General features: G+C 35.4%; 2 protein-coding genes across 5 annotated transcripts in view; one reads left to right on the top strand and one right to left on the bottom strand.

Annotated features, from left to right (window-relative positions):
* The first annotated feature begins 158 nt into the window (after positions 1-158).
* On the top strand, positions 159-3,825 carry LOC123713508 (H/ACA ribonucleoprotein complex non-core subunit NAF1). Of its 2 annotated transcripts, XM_045667214.1 has the most exons (6): positions 163-278; positions 356-794; positions 1,115-1,275; positions 1,492-1,598; positions 1,724-1,860; positions 2,712-3,825. In XM_045667214.1, the coding sequence occupies exons 2-6, from the start codon at positions 406-408 to the stop codon at positions 3,181-3,183; spliced, it is 1,266 nt and encodes a 421-aa protein (XP_045523170.1). In that variant the 5' UTR covers positions 163-278; positions 356-405; the 3' UTR covers positions 3,184-3,825. The 2 variants fall into 2 exon arrangements, with proteins under 2 accessions (XP_045523169.1, XP_045523170.1); XM_045667213.1 differs by having other exon boundaries at positions 159-794.
* A 1,792-nt stretch (positions 3,826-5,617) lies between these two features.
* LOC123712872 (zinc finger and BTB domain-containing protein 49-like) overlaps positions 5,618-18,532 on the bottom strand; it is a 38,724-nt gene continuing 25,809 nt past the window's right edge. The window contains exons 6-12 of one of the 3 annotated variants that reach the window (XM_045666218.1): positions 18,311-18,421; positions 16,786-16,903; positions 15,826-15,970; positions 14,096-14,402; positions 12,479-12,625; positions 10,249-10,305; positions 5,618-9,888 (exon numbers count right to left, since the gene is read on the bottom strand). In XM_045666218.1, coding sequence (XP_045522174.1) covers positions 9,458-9,888; positions 10,249-10,305; positions 12,479-12,625; positions 14,096-14,402; positions 15,826-15,970; positions 16,786-16,903; positions 18,311-18,421 — 1,316 coding nt within the window. In that variant the 3' untranslated portion in view covers positions 5,618-9,457. The remainder of the gene's footprint in view (positions 9,889-10,248; positions 10,306-12,478; positions 12,626-14,095; positions 14,403-15,825; positions 15,971-16,785; positions 16,904-18,310; positions 18,422-18,532) is intronic. The other 2 variants (XM_045666219.1, XM_045666220.1) reach the window with 2 other exon arrangements.

Raw genomic sequence — 18,532 nt, 5'->3', positions numbered from 1 at the left:
AGAATTCAAACAAAAAAGAAATATACTATAAAATAACACCACAGACTAAGTCTACTATAATAATATACAGCATAGACAACATACAAAGAAGTTGCTTACATCAAACATATTAAGTAGAAATGTTATCCACATGAGTTCAGAGTCTTGGCTTTAGTCTGTCAACGTCAAGTGTAAAGTGTTTAAAAACAGCAATTTTCTGAATGCTTTATGCTCTTGCTGTTCAGCATTTTGCAATTTCATTTCCTATTCAAAATATCTTATCCCTAGTTTACTTCGCAGTATGGATTAATTTTTCATATAAACTCCTTTCTAATTTAACGTTTTGATTAGTGCCTAAGCTTAAAATCGTTAATAGTTTTACAGTTAAAACGGAATTGATGTTAGTGCCGTCCTCGTGGATTCGCAATGGAAAATCACGAACAAAGCAATAATAAAAACGTGTCTTTAAGTTTATTATCTGAATATAATTCAGATTCAGAATCGGAATATACACCATCGAATGAGAATGCCGCTGAGACTGACGGAGATTCAGATAATGTGGAACTAAGTGAAATGGTGTTAAAAAATAACATAATAAACGCCTGTGCTCATGGTCCTTTACCTTCTGGTGAAAGCGATGGAGAAGTTACAACTCACATGATAATAGATAGTTCAGAGAATGCTGTCTCACAATATGATGTAACAATGTACAGAGTTGATGATGAGGATAGTGATGACTCAGAATCTGATAGCTCTGAAGAATCTAGTGATAGTGATGTGGATTCAATCAAGGACATTGAGGGGGCTTATAGCGGGTATTACAGCTTTAATAAAATTCTTTAGTATCCTGATTGTATAATTTAATTTTATAATAAGATGATACTAATTTTTATCTGTTTATTTTGAGTAGAAACCATCCAAATGTAATTTTGTCTTTACCACACTCAATTATTTTTAATGGATTTATATTGATCAAGCTAGACATTACCTTTTTGAATATTAATAAATTAATAATAACCTTGAGTTTACATGGAAACATTCTATGTTAATTTGTAACCTTCACCTTGTATTACGGTAAAGTTATCTTTGTTATTGGATATACTAGACGCTAATATAAATCCTATTTTGTTGGAAGGGATGAGTTAAGTGGAAATCAAGCAGAGATATTGGTTCCTCCTAAGGTTCCAGGTGAAATAGGTCTTGATGAGCTTCCGCCCATAGAAGATCTTACCATAAGTATACCAGCTCAAGAAACCACTAAGATTGGAAAAATTTGTAGTATCGTAGATAGGTTAGGTAAGTCCATTGAATTTAAAGTTGATTCTTTTTACAATTTTGTTAAGATTCCTTCAGTTCTGTCTCATATTTCTATTCATTAATCAATAGGAATTTTCTTATTTATAATATGTAATAAAATTAATCAAAGGCTTGGTAAGGCGTGTTACTATATTAAGCCTAACATGTTGGAATCTTACATAGTACAGAATGTTATAGTAATTTTATTATTTACAGTTGTAGTTCAAGGATTACCTGAAACACCAGCTGTAGATATAGATAGTATACTGTTCTTGGAAAATGGTGCTAAACCACTTGGCCAAGTGTTTGATGTTTTTGGACCTGTAAGTACTATTTCTAAGCTAGTTTAATGCTCTATATATGAGATTCACTCCTAAGGGTGCAAAGAAATGTTGATTCTTCTGATTATTTGGATTTGATTTATAGTTTAACCATATAATACTTACAGGTGTCCCAGCCACATTATTGTGTAAGATTCAACTCCGCTGATCACATTGCAGAACGAGGAGTAGATGTAAATATGGATGTATTCATAGCGCCAGATACTCCACACACCAACTATGTGATAGTTCAGCAACTTATGAAGTATGTTTTTTTGTTACTTAAATTTAATATAGTTTCTAGTATAGTTAGTATGTTATGGAAACCTGACTCATTTTAAACTTCAAACTCAAATTTTTTAAGACAAAATCATGAATTTAGGAATTGGACATTTATCCAAGTGATGTAAGAATTTTTTAAAGATAAAATCAAATGGCTACGCATTTTTAAGGTTTAATTAAAGAGATACTCTTGAACGAAAGTATATAGATGTGAAATATGTATTTAAGCAGTGTTGGCCTAGTGGCTACAACGTGCGACTCTCATCCCTGAGGTCGTAGGATCGATCCACGGCTGTGCACCAATGTACTTTCTTTTGTGTTGTTTTCATGTGCGCATTTAACATTCACTCAAACGAAAACATAGTGAGGAAACAGGCTTGCCGTAGACCACAAAGTTGGCGTCCGTCAGGCACAGAAAGCTGATCACCTACTTGCCTGTTAGATTAACTAATGGTCATGAAACAGATACATAAATCTGAGGCCCAGACCTAAAAAACGGTTGTAGCGCCATTGATTTTTTTTATTATGTATTAAATAAGTAATATTTTAAATATGTAAAAAATGTATAAGGAAAATTAGATATTTTTTAGATTGAAGCTCGATCTTATATAAGCAAGAATACACGGTCGCAAGGCTGGTCTAATATGTTTGACAAAGTTAATAATAGATGGCGCTGTACCCAATATGAGGATTGACTGTTACAAGCGTCAATATCCAACAGATGGCATTAATTATTTTAACATTGAAATGTTTTTTTTAATACCTATTGCATTGTATTGTAATTCATTACGATATTTAAATTTAACAATTATAATAAGAAACCACAATTTTCAGAGTAAAAGGCTGCGACGCATCATGGTTAAACGACGTCGAGACACCACCGAACCAAGCCGAATTTTCCGATGACGAAGAAGAAAGGAGAGTGAGAAGAGAGAAGAAACAGAATAGACAAGATAGCCAGAGCACAGGTGGTGAAACATCGAAGGATCGTAAAATACTTGAAGCTAAACGAAAAACACCCCAATTTAGGAATAGAAATAGTAACTATCGAGGTCCACCTGTTCCGGTTTACCACGGCAGAATACCTCCCCCCCACCCGGATATGAATCCTCCACCCGGGTTTACCCGGCCAATGTTTGCTCCACCCATGTTCGTGCGTCCAAGGATGCGATTTGGTCGGCCACCTTTTCTTGGAGCGCCCAATATGATGCCATTTAGACATAATATGCCTACTTTTGGCTCCAATTACTGCAATATACCCGGAGCGCATCCCCAATGGAGACAGCCTCCTCCTCCTGGGACATAAAACTTGTCAAGGCATTTTTAAAAGCCATTTTGCATGCATTTAATAATATAGTTATGCATGCTTTGAAAATATTTCATTCCTTTTCCAACAGTGAGTTCGAAATGTTAAAAGCTATGGGAACGAAACAAAATATAAGAGGACTTAGGGTAAGATTCAGAGTCGAATTTGCTAAGTATGACTTCCGTATGTCAATTTGACATATGTAAGTGACAGTGCTAAGTCTCGACTGTGAATCTCAGGTTTAGTTCCTAAGGATATTTAAAAGGCAAATTTGATTAGTTTTGTAACTTTTTAAATTGTCGATTAATTAGGTACCAATATGGCAGGAAGATCTTCAATAGAATTTATTTTTTGCATATAAAACCTTTATCCGCTTAATTGCCTCAATGATCAGACATTTTTGTAACTTAGGTTATAGTACCCAATGAGACGGAATACCAATGAATAAAATGTATTTTAATATATACTCAAATTAAATTTCCTTTAATAATTGGTGCTTTTCATATGAAAAGTTTGAAAATATTGTGCCTATAACGTCTATTAACAAAAATGCTCGCTCTTGTAATAAGAGCAAGTGTTTGATATTCTAGTGTTGTTATCCAAATACCTGTATTTATCTTTAAATATAATTATTATAGTTAATGTTTGTTTTTTATTCACCCTATTACTAACAAAACTGATAACCAACAAGTTTTCATACTTTTTGGTAGTGACTTTTGTGCGAACCCGAAAGATTTTACACAAGCTATAAATTGCAGTAGCGTGTGTAAGTAACTGCAATATTGATCTAGGGAGCGTTCAAGTATTACGTAACGGATTTGGGGGGGGGGGGGGCCTCTTGTAAAACGTTACGATGCGGGGATTGAATTACGTGTTATTTTTAAAATTATTTTTTACTTTACTTTACACCACATAATGGTAAATTTAGGTTTAAAGAGTCACTCGAGTTGGTCATGAAGCGTTTTACTATTGGAAACAGAAAAAGTTACGGCGCGTTTCATGGGGAGGAGGGTCAAGAATCTCCAAAAATTGCGTGACGTATTACTTGAACGCTCCCCTAGTAGTCAGTTTTCGATATCGACTTTGGGTCGATAAACATTTTTTTTAACAAATGTTAGACGGTAGCCCTGAGTGTTAACGGTGTTAATATGCTCTTGCCTCGGATAACCAAAAGTATCAAATTACATCAAATTAAAACAAGATACATCAGTGATTACTGCACAACGTTTGTATCGACACGAATACGGTTTACGCGATTTAAGTGAAGTTCCCAGCGCCAATGTGATACGGAAATGGAACATAATGGTCAACAGCCGGCTCACGGCAACAGTACCAATTACGCCTCGTGCTCGCCCAGTTTCTGCAAGATCAGCTGACATTGTGGAGCGAGTTCATGTTTCAGTTCAGCGAAATCGTCAACAGTCAACACGTAAGGGAAGTCAGTCTTTGGACATCAAAAGAACGACTTTGCGACGAATTATGAAGCGTGATTTGCATTTGAAGGCTTATAAGATTCAGGTAGTCCAAGAATTAAAATCAGATGATGCCAATAACCGACTTAACTTTGTCAAACTCGAGCACTTCAACAATTTCAACAACGTGATGAGGACAATTTTCACCTTAATGGCCATGTGAACAAGCAAAATTGTCGGTTCTGGTCCGAGACTAATCTACGACACTTGCATGGACGTCCACTTCACACCCCTAAGCTTGTCGTGTGGGCTGGGATATCGTCAATCGGAGTTATTGGGCCATACTTTTTTGAGGACGAAAGAGGGTAAGCGATGATGGTTAGAGTTAACAATTATTGCAACATGATAACAGACTTTTTGGTACCAGCTTTGCAAGAACTTCAAGGCAATACCTCGAGGATGTGGTTTCAACAGGATGGGTCCACATGTCATGCGGCAAGGGTAGCATAGAGCTGCTGAAAGATGTGTTTCCCGGAAAACTCATTTCGAAAAGGGAGGAAGGCCACCATAGCCCCGATCTCTCTCCATGCGATTATTTTCTATGGGCCTACCTCAAATCGATAGTCTACGAAACTAATCTGACCAATTTAGAGCAGCTGAAGAGGAGTATTATTCGGGAAAGTAATAAAATACCGAGAACAACTATTCATCGAGTTTTCCAAAATTAGCGAACTTCGGTTCCTTAAGTGCCAAGCAGCCGAGGAGTCATTTGGACAACACTATTTTTAAGTCTTCAAAATTCGTGTTTCTTCTTTTTAAAAATACAAATATTTTTGATATGTCTCATAGTTATTTTTTAATTATCATTATCACCCTTATGGCCCACCCGTTATATCAATTTAAGATTCCAAGTGATTTAGTACTTATTAGAGTAATTTACTCTGTTAATGTTATGTTAGCTGAGATGTCAATGTCATTTATTTTAAGAAAAACGTCGAAGGATGGAAATTAAAAGACTGATAGATTTGTAATTTCTTTATTAAATATTTCATTGTTAGAAATTAACTAACGATTGAATTTCACAATTGTTAAAATAAAAAAAGTTTATATAAAGACTACAGCTAAAAAATACTGCTCTCGGACTATGCAGAAATAAATGTGTCCATAACATTCTGCTGCCCATTGACAAAGTCAATTAAAATGGTCAAAATAATTTTGCACTCACATGATCACAACGTAAAATGATAGACATTTCACAAAACAGGAATAACATAATTAAAACTAATTAATATATTGTTGATGATTTGATTAAAACGAATAAGATCTCGCCGAACACGATGCGACAGAGAGCATACATTGTAGGAATAAAAATCATTAGTTATAATGGATAATTTCATTGACGAGACCCTTATAAAACCTATAGAGGTATAACCTAAATTAAAATTGATTAAAAGCATAATCGTGACGCAACAAAGAATATTATACGGCAGTGCTTTTTAAGTATGTTGCCAGTAATAAAATTATTAACATTTTGGCGCGAACGGCAAATTCATAGCGATGAGATGACATAATTAGGCATTTTATATAATTAGGATTATAATTTGATCGTTAATAATGAAAATCATGTCTAATTATAAATGCAGTTTTACGTAATATACTCCATACTCTTAGTTGCGTCGCGGGACATGATAAAAATAAAACTTAATATAAATGCAATACAACCGGGCGCTCATACAACATTCCATAAATAATTATACAATCATTTATTGCCAAAACTTGCTGTAGTGCGATCACAACCCAATGTCACATCGGGAAAATGTCAAAATGTCTTAATCCAACATTTCAGAGATTCATTTTCAAATATGTAAATCAATCTCAAATCAAATCATTTTAATTCATATATAATAATAATTCATTATTTTTTAAAACTAAATGTCATATTTCATTTATTCAATTAAAAACTATAAGCTTAGATCATTTAAGGTATTATGGCTGTTCTCTTTCAGATTTAGAGTCGAAACTTAGCGATTAATTTAACTATGTTAAAACATATTGGATTTGATATATGGAAGTTGAACTTTGTGAAATTCGCCATTCTGAATCTTTTCCTTAGACTTACACTTTTTACGTCATCCATATAATGTTAAAACAGTGTTTTTCGATGTTATATAACCCGAAAGCGAACTTGTATGGTTCCATTTAGTTCCGAATACTACGGAGGGTTGCTTAATTTTACCACATTGTGTAAATATGTTCATAAATTTCGTCCGACAAAAATATTGAACGAAGCTAATTCAATTTCTTTCTGACACTGAAGGTATACTTATAGGATTGCGTTTTCCCAAACCACAATGACTTGCAACCGCACGTCAGCTGCCAATAGGGCCGTTAAACTTAAAAACCTAACCTACCGCGTGGGACACAAGATTATTCGGAAACTTATCTTTAGTATAAAAATACAGATTCATTTGTATTAAATAAACTCTCACCTTAGCTTGCCAGATGAAGCCTCTAGGGCAAATGAAAAAGCGAGCAGTCTTATTAAGTAAAGCGGACTAAAATATACATATCACTAATAGTGAACTAATTTGATCTTGAAAACTAAAAACTTATCACTATGTTAGTTCGAGGATTATAATTTTGATTAATCGTTAGGAACTATACTACTGTACAGATTCAAGGGAACAAAATAATACTTGTAAAACGTATGGGTGACGGCTTCTTCAATAATGAATGATAAACTTTGTGTGTGGCAGACATATCGCCAACAATTTTAAGGCAAGTAGGTGATCCGCCATTTGTTCCCGCTATAGTCGACGCAGTTTAAACTGAATCGTCGGGTAATAAATGTCACTGACAGTAGGAATGTGCGCGCGCGCATCCTGACTCCTGATTGGTCATTACGAGTAAATATTGTTACGATCTATACAGTTTCTCTATGATTACATCGAAACAAACATTTTATCTTACAAATTAAAAACTTATTTTCAGATAGCGAAAAATTATTCCTATTAATACTTAACATAATCGTAACTATCCCGTTATCGATATGCTCTCTATAATTCTTACGCACATCACTACAACTCTCCATAAGACCTGTAAGTGCGACCGAGATTGACAGATAACTATGATTTATTACCCGAAGCCTCAGTTCACAATGCCACTACTAAAATCGATAGCCACGATACTAGCAATTACTTATTTTTATGGCCGTTAAATAACTTTATTATCTACGAAAAATAAACGAAAATGTCCATAATATAGGTACAAGTGACATGACATTTATAATCAAGTTAACCGTAAAAGCCTTAAAGAAGCCATCACACACATAGCGAAGCGTGTAAAGGAACTCAAGAAACTTAATTAAAGTCCAATCGACTGTTTAACAGCATCAATGACTGGATAGCTGTCAGAATATACATTTGCGACCCAATGCGCGCGACGTCAACGCGTTTGACAGATCGTGAACGTTGACAATGACGTTGACGGACGTCCAAGATGGCGACATTCCCGCGAGAAATCGAATTACGTACTAAGATTACACATACAGGCATAAACGATTAGAGAAATATATGTCATTAAATTATGTCCGACTAAAAATATTTAGCGAACGTATCACTTGTTCGTGTGGTGTTATATTTTAGAATTTTTTAAAATTTTTACCTAATCACTACTCGCTACTCGCTATTCACAAAGATAAGAGTAAAGGCGATACAGCTGTGCTACTACACATCCAATATATACGGAGATCTCGTAAATAGACGGCCAATCTACGTTATAAAACTACTATATTAGGTCTGGTACGGATCACTAGAAAATAAATCAGATCCACGAAGATTACGTCCGTCGCTCGAGGCGTTGACCGAAGGAGACGTCGGAAGGGAAGTGAATTTTTTTCATTATTAAAGCTAAAAATCTCCCCGAAATAGGCCGCGCGCCCAAAGTCACACACCAAGAGCCACAACGAAGGCAACCGAGAATACCTACCTAATTCCATTAACATACGCGGTAAATGACTCCTCTGTAGAGTATCGCAAAATAGTTATACTTACTATAAAAACAGTGTCTTATGCGAGAACTCTGTGAGTCAAATAAAAATAATCTATGGCAACACTGGCGGACCAGGCGGATTCGCTGTCATATAAAACACTGTTCGCTTGTGACTTTTTGTTCCGAAACCAATTGTGTCGACTGAGTATATCTGTTTCGACGCGTCGGTCCGTTTCGCGGCGGGCACTTCTTACTCCGCCATCTTGTCCCGTTAAACTCGAGAGTCCCCGACGCCAAACGTCCCGAAGCCGTGTAAAGCTTCCGTGATCAAATCTCAAGATCCAATAAATTATTCCAATTTAAATGCATCTACAGTTACTTAATCTAATATTATCATTGTAGTAGCATTCGTGGGTGGCGACACCGCTCCGCTTTCTACTTTTAAAAAAAACCGTCGTAAATCTAAAACCGAATCAACTTTCAGAAATGGGGAAATCTCTACCATTAGTGGTTCGAAGCCGGCAACGTTAGGTTCTAAATTGAATCGAGACATCCACTTATTAATTAATAGGAAGACATTCTAGCATACGCTACAAGCACTTTGACGAAGACCCAACTTTATGCTACCACAATAATACGTCTACCCCACATAGTATAATAAGGGAAGACAGAGAGGAAAATGGAAAATTTCAAAGTAGTCCGGACTCGTCCCGCAAGAGTGACGTGAAAGATCCGCTCGAATCCTTCCAGTTGAACCCACACGTTCTGAGAACTGTCTTTACTTCGACGGCACTCGAAACTCGAGAATCCCCAAAAAGTCCAGACTACTGAAGTACATATCGTATGACTATGATGGGGTAAACTCTTGTGGATTATGTGTTCTCCACCGGGCGTATGGTACAGTCGCCCACGGTGGTGATCGGAGTGATCGTGACCGAGCTGGGAGTGGACACCGACACGTTCGTATCCATCTGCGACTGGTCTTTGTCCTCCTTGTCCTCGTTTGCGGGTAGTTTCACGATTTGACAGTCGCCTACCGTCATGATTTGGGTCTCGCAGGCGACCGGCGGCACGTTCTCCTCGGGCTCCACCCTCGAGTCGTCCTCGTCGCTCGACGAGTCCGACACGTCGATCGTCCTGTCGTGGGTCTCGGACGCCATGTGGTCGGCATCGATGTTCCGATCCGGATCCACGCTGGTCACGCCGTACGAGTACGCGAGAGGATTGTACATCATTTCCGTTAAATAGGAGAAGTCACCGAATGGCAGGTTGGTCGCGTTATAGTTTTCGTTCGGTCGGCCGTCTGGAAATTTCGGAGATGTTACGGTTTATACATATCACTTAAAAAATTCTGTAAACATGTGTGGTAAAAATGATTTTGAGTTTTTCCGACAGGCAATTCATTCATAATTTAACTATCTGAAAAATAATGCCTTTTGTTTACAACTGAAAAAGTATTCAATCATCCAATTGCCCAATAATACGAACATGTATCATGCACATTACGAAAATAGAAGAATAGAAGCAAATAATAGTAAAGCGTTCGTTATTATGCGATTTATTTATAATGTTAATTACAGCTGGAGGTTATGATCCCTTATAAAATACCGATTAGTACCGACAATTTCCCAATTGTTCATGCCAAATAATGTATTATACTAACAAAATTTGTTTATTTCAGCAGCTAGGCCGTACTGCATCGGTATTGTCATATCCATACCTAAGAAAACACTTTATTAGCTCTGCACAACACGTTCAACGACTACGATCTACATAAAAGAGAAATAGAGCGTAGAGCTTATAATCCTAATCCAGTCTGTGGCAAATTTAACTTAAATATATATTCAAGGACTGCCAAACAATTATTTCTACGTTTGACAATTGACAGTGTGATATTATAATAATATTAAGTATCATTTTAGAACGATTCAAATATTTAAGCGCACACACATATCAAAGACATTTTGACAGATGTCTAGCCAACGAATTGAGACAAGATTCATAGACATGTCTATGGTCTAAATCGCCCAACTTTTTGCGACTGTCACCAGTAATATTCAGAGACAAGTTATGAGAAAACTGTTTTATATCAAAGTCTATAGAACATGTCAATGAAAACAGAGTTAAATTTTCAATTAGTATTAGATTTAGAAGGCCACGAATAAGAAATCTAATATACTTATTACTTTTAAACTTAGATTTATTAATTCCCAAATAAAGAGCGAAGATCAGGCCAGAAAAAACTGGCAAGATTTTATTTTACAAGGAAATTGCAAGAATCTGCAACCTATATGTAATTAATTCTAAAAAGCATTATACTGAGATTTGTCTCAACATTTCTCTGACTATAGAGTTGTAATGGTAACTTCTATTCCAGTCTGGAAACACAGGGACTCAGAAACAAAGTCCACAGATCCAGTCATCTGCGTAGAGACAGTTTTCGAGAGAAAGCAGGCCTGCACTGCAACTTAAGATACAGACACACCTTTGTCCATATGGCGAACAAGAAACGGGCCGTGCACGTCACGAACACGAACGAACGAACCACTAGACGTTTTGCGATTACTTGTCAAATACACTATTAGCTCTATACACTATTCTCATACGATCTCGCTATAACTTTTTTGTTCACCGTTCATTATACAACATTATAAAATGTATCTCGATTATTAATACGTATTATAATTCGTCATTTTTCTTGTGGTAATTTTATTTATGTTCCTTGATAGTATATTTGTAATAATTGTATTAAAATTTAGTTGTTCCCTTGTTTTCAGATTGTTTTAATATTATGCATAGAATATATGGAACAAAAAACGGCACAAGAGTACAATAACATTAAACAAAAAAGTTCATCAAAGGCTGTAACGAAAAATAAAAAGCTTGAACTGATTGCACAGACGGACAAATACAATGGAGTCGTGATATGATCTAGGTACAGTCACATACATATGGCATTTTCAATTTAAAAGATACACAAAACCCCCGAAAATCGCGTTGTACGAGTATTGTAAAACTATTGTTTTTAACAATTAAAGAACTAAGAACAGGAATTCAGCAAAGTTATTTAGTTTAATTATATAACACAATTGAAACAGGTGTAAAGGCACGCAAAACTAATTTTGGACTGGACATATTATAAATTTCACACTAGAGATATATAACTTGAGAAATCTCCGCGTTATATGGGGTTCGGAAATCGCGTTATTTTTGTTTTTAATGATAAGCAAATAGGCAGGAGGCTGATCTGGTGTTAAGTGATACCTCATGGACACTAGCATTGCCAGAAGCTAGCAAGTGCGTTGCCGGCCTTTCAAGAATTGGTACGCTCTTTTCCTATTTCTGATTACATTACACCATATACACGTTTGCAAAACACTTTTGTATTTGACTGTACTCTAAATGAGCTAGTTATAAAAACTGGTGATTCATTATAATGTCATTTTGTACTATAAAAACTCGGACAAGACGGCAATTTCCAAAAGTTTTTATATTCTGGTTTTAACCGTAATTTAGTGTTACAATTAGCTTTTAGATTATCGTTTATGTTCTAATCACAATTATTTAAAGCGTTTAGCGTTTACGCGCTCGAGTCCCGGGGAAACAAATGTATCTTTTATTGACTATCTTTCGATTATGCTGTCTATATTGGTCACGTGACCTGTCATTCCCGTTTTTTTTTTAATTTGTATTGTCAGTTTCAATATTGCATTTGCTTGACAAGTATTTTTTTATTTGGAATGTGGCAAAGTTGTGTAACATTTTAGATCACGTGACCATATAAGCTAAGAGCGGATACACAAAACAAGTTGAAAAAAAATCAAATTCTATAAAATAATTAAAACATTCAAATTTAAAGTCAATACAAGCAATATATATTATATATTTCTTACCAGGTCTGTTGGGTATGAGGTAGTTCTTTGGTGGGCGACCTCGTTTCCTCTTTAGCAGCAGCTGTTGGCCCGCGGGAGACAGAGCAGACATGTGTTGAGGGCTGGGACCCATCACGGTACCACTTGTTAACACACAACCTTCCATGTCTGGAATTTTTTTATATTTCTCAGGGATTTTTTAAATTAATTACATTTTCATGTTGTCAGTACGTACTATATTTTATGTGTAACGACATTCTGTAAAAATATGATATATTTCTTTCACCGGTCACCCCAGAGCTGGTGATCCTCGCTCAACGAATAAGTCAGCATTAAAGCTATGTCACGTGGATCAAACTTTTAAAATTCGTTTAAACTTTCTATTTATCAATTATTTATTATTATAAGTTATGCTCAGATTAAAAATAAATAACGCCGTAGCCGATAAGTCCATTCTAGTTTGAAATTGGTCGTGGCGTGTGATAGGGAAAGTAAATAAGTTCTTTAGGTTGTTGGATTTTTTTAACGGATGAAACGCAATAATAATATCAGCGTCACGAAGAATTGCAGCGTTTTTGTCGAAGAAAAGGGAGAGAGCGATTGAGTCCGATTGAGAGAGTGTGAGAAAGGGCGAACGTAGCATGAAACAAACATCCATGGAGCGAGAGTAGAACGAAAATAGATGCAATTTTTAAGATATTTAGATAATGTTGAAACACGGATATTTGATAAGTTTAGTATTTATTTCCACGGAGTTGACATCGACTAAAATATGACGGGATTCAATAATATCCAAACTAAAGCTCCAAGACAAATAATCGCCGAAAATAGAGGACACCGTGAGTCATTTCTGCAAAAACCCGTCATTTTTTAGTCGATATCAACTCCGGGGAAATTTTTTTTATGTATAATAATTATAAGTTTATAATAATACATAACTTCAATCCGTTGAAAAGGTGTTTTCTAAATGTGTAAAAGTTATTTTAATAAAAGACAATACTATGGATAACAATTATTCCGTGTTACATGGTACATGTATGAAACAGTTTTTTTAAAAGTAATTTTAGTGATATAGTCTTATAAGATATTAAGTATGAATGTGTAAGCGCATGTATTTGAGAGCTTTTATTATTGCTGTGTCTGTGTTAGTTTTTGTAACCTCTCAGTCATGCCAAGATACGTAGTAAGGCCTCTGAAGAATCGTAATCCAATTCAGCTAGCGTAATTTAAATGTGATTTGCGAGTTTGGACTTAATAGTTAGACTATCTCTGAATCAATATATTGGGAAATTTTATTATAAATGCAAAGATCTGTTTCTCTCTGATATTTATATCATCCTTTTCGCGAAGGTATGAGTAGACAACACGGATCACTTGCTACGGTTTCTTCCTCGCTTCATCTACATGAATTAATTCGTAAAAATATTTTACGGTCGTTCAAAGACGTTCACTGAGGCTTATAATACACAAGATTGTCAACAACACTTGACAGCCCTTTGACAGTGTCTCCATGTGCCTATTACATAATAATAATAAATTGAACAACAACCTATAGAATGTCTACGTTTTAGAACAAAAAAAAAGTTTTTTTTAATTTTTTCCGATATTTACATATAAATCAGAATTAATTTAACTTACCGAGAGACGTCTTGGGCGGTCGTCCTCTTCGCTTCTTGACCTTGGGTGTCAAAGGCAGTGGAGTCTTCCTGGGTCTGCCGCGGCCCCGTCTTGGAGGGTCGGAGAGATCCGCATCGTTCCTAACGTCCAGCGTGGAGTTTAATATAACTGGAGTGGTTCTCGGGGGCAGCATGACGTCACCGCTGGGAGTGAACACGAGATGGCCGGACTCGCGATGCGTGGAACGGACCATACCAGACATCACTTCGGAGTTGTTCTCGCGTTTGACGACAGGCTGTTCGTTTGTCATATCCACTGTTGGGTCCTCCTGAAATTTAGAAATGCTTGCCTTTTAACGGGTTTGACAGCATTACTTGTATAGTTCGTATCTAAGTCTAAAAAAAATCTGGCGCTACAACCTTTTTAGGTCTGGGCTGCATATTTCTGTGTCTGATTCATGATATTTTTTTTGGGTCTAAGGCAAGCCGGTTTTCACGGTGTTTTCCTTCACCGTTCGAGCTAATGTTAATGCGCATATCGAAAATACATTGGTGCACGGCCGGGGATCGAACCTACGACTTCAGGGATGAGAGTCGCACGCTGAAGCCACTAGGCCAACACTGCTCAAACCTAACCTAAAGTACTCATAAATATATAACCTTACTAATGAAACATTCAATTGAATAATTTTACGAAGACGGGTCGACTGTAATGTTTTTAGTATTTTGTGTGTGTGTGTGTGCATTTCTGCGAGTAATTTTCCTCATTGATCTATGAATAAATAAACCCTTGAAGAAATCTACGGCATTTTCTATCCGATCCCCTAGCTCGTAACAATATAAACAATCCGTTTCGTAGGCAATCCCGTCGTCTTGAACAATCGTACTATATTTATCTTAATATATACAAAAATATATATAAATCTCCTGTCATGATGTTTGTCTGCGATGGACTCCTAAACTACTTAACCGATTTCAAATTAAATCGTGAGCAGTCTGGTCCAACTTAAGAGATAATATAGTTTAGATCTTTAATTAAAGTCACAATTATCTGTTAACTCCAAAAGATTCTAACAGATGTCGATACTTTTCGACTGGATTGAGTAAGTAATCAATAGATGGCACTGCTATGGTAAGCCGACAAACGTGTCATATAAGCTATAATTACCACGTGTTATTGAGGCTACATTATAAATTAAATTTATTTTGTAGTAAACGAAATACCGTGAAATTCAATTATTTCTACTTTTTTAATCTTTGTTGTTAGCATAGCCAACCACGTGTTACTTAGACCGAAGTGTAAATCAAATTCAAATTATAGTGACGATAATACAGTGAAATTATTCTTTCGTGTCACGGTATTAAGGCTAACTAAAACCACTTTAAGGAGAATCGAAGTTCGTGGGGGTTGCTAGTTTGTTATAATTTCGATACAAGTGGTATTCTTAGGTATTCTTTGGATCCTACCGAATGCCAATGCGCAGAGTTGTCGTTTTTCACTGATGTTCTAGTGTAAATGAGTTCGTAAGGGTGTAAAATTAATGGACTTTATTACATTGTACTATGTAAAACAATATCGTAACGATTTATCCACGTTGTATATAGTATAAGGTTAATACCTAATTAGTTAAAAAGTAGTTCGAGTTCTTACTCTTTAAGTTTGGTAGAACGTACATACAACATAACTTATTTTATGTTATGTTGTAAAAACAAAATAATAAAAAAACAAAACCACATTTCACGTCCACGTACATGAATACGTACCCGCTCGCAGATCTTAGTGTGTACGCGCAGTTTGTCGGAGCGAGCGAACGAACGTCCGCAACCGCCGCACGTGTACGGACGCTCACCCGTGTGCGTAAGACGATGTCGGGACAAATGGGATGAACGGGCGAACCTGGAATTTAGTAATAAATTGTAATTTTATAAGTTTTTGATCGCAAATATGCATAATTTGATTATACTAACAGAACCAATTTAAATTATAAAACGATTCGATTAGTCTATCTGAGAAGTGTGGCTGAGAGGCTTTAGCGTACGTCTCTCTGAATACTGCATTGTTTCTTATCTTGTATGTGGCATACATACAATAAAAAAATGTATGCGTCTACTAGTGTACACACGTAAGAAGTGAAACTTCTTTATGACCTTATTTTTCGAAAAATGATCTACTGTATGCAACTTTACAAAAATTGGTTAAATAATGTGCAATTAGATAAAGTTTAATTTTGTTAAACTTTATCCATTATGGCTTTTATTATCATAGACATGAATACAAATAATACAATTAGTTGATTTTTCCTTATTACTACTAAGATTATTACAGAATTTCATGAATTGCAATAGAATTAATACTAATTATATATTTTTGTTATTAATGGCTTCGAATCAACCGTGGTAGGGACAAGAAAAAGATGGCGCGTAACGAAAAAATGTGACGGTAAATCAACGCCGATAAAAAAAATCTCTTCAAAAAATTGTGGTTCTACAATCTTTAGTTTGGCTAAAGCCTCAGATTTCTGTATCTGTTTCGTGATCATTTGTTTTTTTCTAAGGCAAGTAGTTGATTAGCCTGACATACCGTCAGACTGTCACATAAAGACAGAACGGACCCATTGGTGAACCGGGGTTGAGAGTCACATGCCAACTTTACACAATGATAATAGAAATATATTTTCGTAAAAGTTGAAACGTTGTATACATAGTGCTTACCTAACATCACAAATATCACATGCATACGGCCTTCCATCCTGCGAATCATTGGCCGCAGCATCAGATACTGAACCGCTTGAATCTGTCTCCTCTTCCTCGTCCATCGCTTTGCCTCGCTCTGTAAAATGATGAAAAATATATTAATTCCTACTAATTATTAAAATAATTTCATACAGTTAAAAGCGCTAATCTCTGAAATTACAAATACAATTATCAAGGGTACATATAAAACTTTATTTATTTACATTGGTAGGTTATGGATGTGACATAAAAAAAGGATCGAAGTTTATTATCCCCAAATCAAGGGTGTAGAGCGGGCGAGACAAACTGGCTTTGTGCTGTCCATCATTATTTTTAATCTACTGAATATATGTAACTAAATTAAATCAAAAAATTGCGGGGGGAAAAGGATTTTAATAACTAAATAAAAAATTACTTTTATCTATTCTATATTTCCAAACAGAAGAGAAACTCTCCTTGACGTATGAATAATTGAAATGTTATCAAAGATAAACGAATAAATATGTATCATAGATTTGTTATAGTTATAAAACGTATATTCTTGTTTATTCGACGAAAAAAATACCTATTTGTCATGCTAAGTATAGCATTACAGGGAGGAAATGCCAGCGTTAAACTTTTTAAATTTATTTTAGATCACACATCCATTTTTAAATATTATTTATTACCTTCACAGGTAACATAAGTTACATATAACAAAAACCTAAATTATATATATAACTAAAATTAGACTAAACATGTAGCCAAAGATGGAATACATAAAATATACATAAAGGTGCAAACATCAGGAAAAAATCTGTAAAAATTATTCAATACATTTAACTAAGTATTACCTAATTCGGCTGTGTGTGTGCTGTAATATGTGAGGGTGCGTAAGTAAGGATATGTATGTGAGGGTGTGTGTGGGGTGTGCTCATGATGCAATTTATGATTGATGTGATTTAGCGCAATGGATATTCTTAATACTTTAAGCACATTTCATAGCTTAAACAAATCAAGGTCAATGTAAGATTATCTTATCTTATAAGTTTGAAATATGAGGCTTATTTTAATAATATAATAAAAATAATAAGCCTTTATTCATCCACAACTTATTGACATACATTTAACGATAACATATAAACACAATTCCAACTACAAGTGGCGGTCCCTGTCCGAGAGATGGCCAGGCCTTTCGATGTTTAAATATAATAATAATAATAGATTTTATTTCCAAAAATTAATTATGATAGAAGATTCATTGGATTTGAATTGAAAAAAGTTTAACATTAGGTAAAGGTTTTCAACATTTAGTAATTATCATTAGGTTTTGGTTTGTCCATCGCAGGACATAGGCCGCCACTATCTGGTTCCAATCGTGCCTGTCTTTGGCCAGACGTGGCCATGTGACCACGAAGACAGCACTATTAAAATATTTAACATGTTGAACAGTTGTCATATGATTAATTTGTAGATTGAATGTAGGCTGTTAAACGTAGATAAAAACATATAGTTGAAATCTTACCATCAGAATCGTCATGTTCGTTATTGGTGGGTTTCTGTAAAACAGCCAGTTGCACTACTTTTATACCGCCCTGTTTGTTGTCTTCTTTTGGCTCGCCATTATTTGTTGCACCTGAAAAAGCATTCATTATAAATTTCAATTACTATAACGTGAATGAGAAACATTCATCTCCTGTTTTGGGTGTTATAAAATGGTTTTAGTTAGATAACTTAATTCGTCTAT

This window comes from Pieris brassicae, chromosome 8 (genome assembly GCF_905147105.1).
Source record: "Pieris brassicae chromosome 8, ilPieBrab1.1, whole genome shotgun sequence".
Taxonomy (NCBI): domain Eukaryota; kingdom Metazoa; phylum Arthropoda; class Insecta; order Lepidoptera; family Pieridae; genus Pieris; species Pieris brassicae.
Note: the sequence above shows the minus strand (reverse complement) of the source record. Positions and strands in the feature narration are given on the sequence as shown.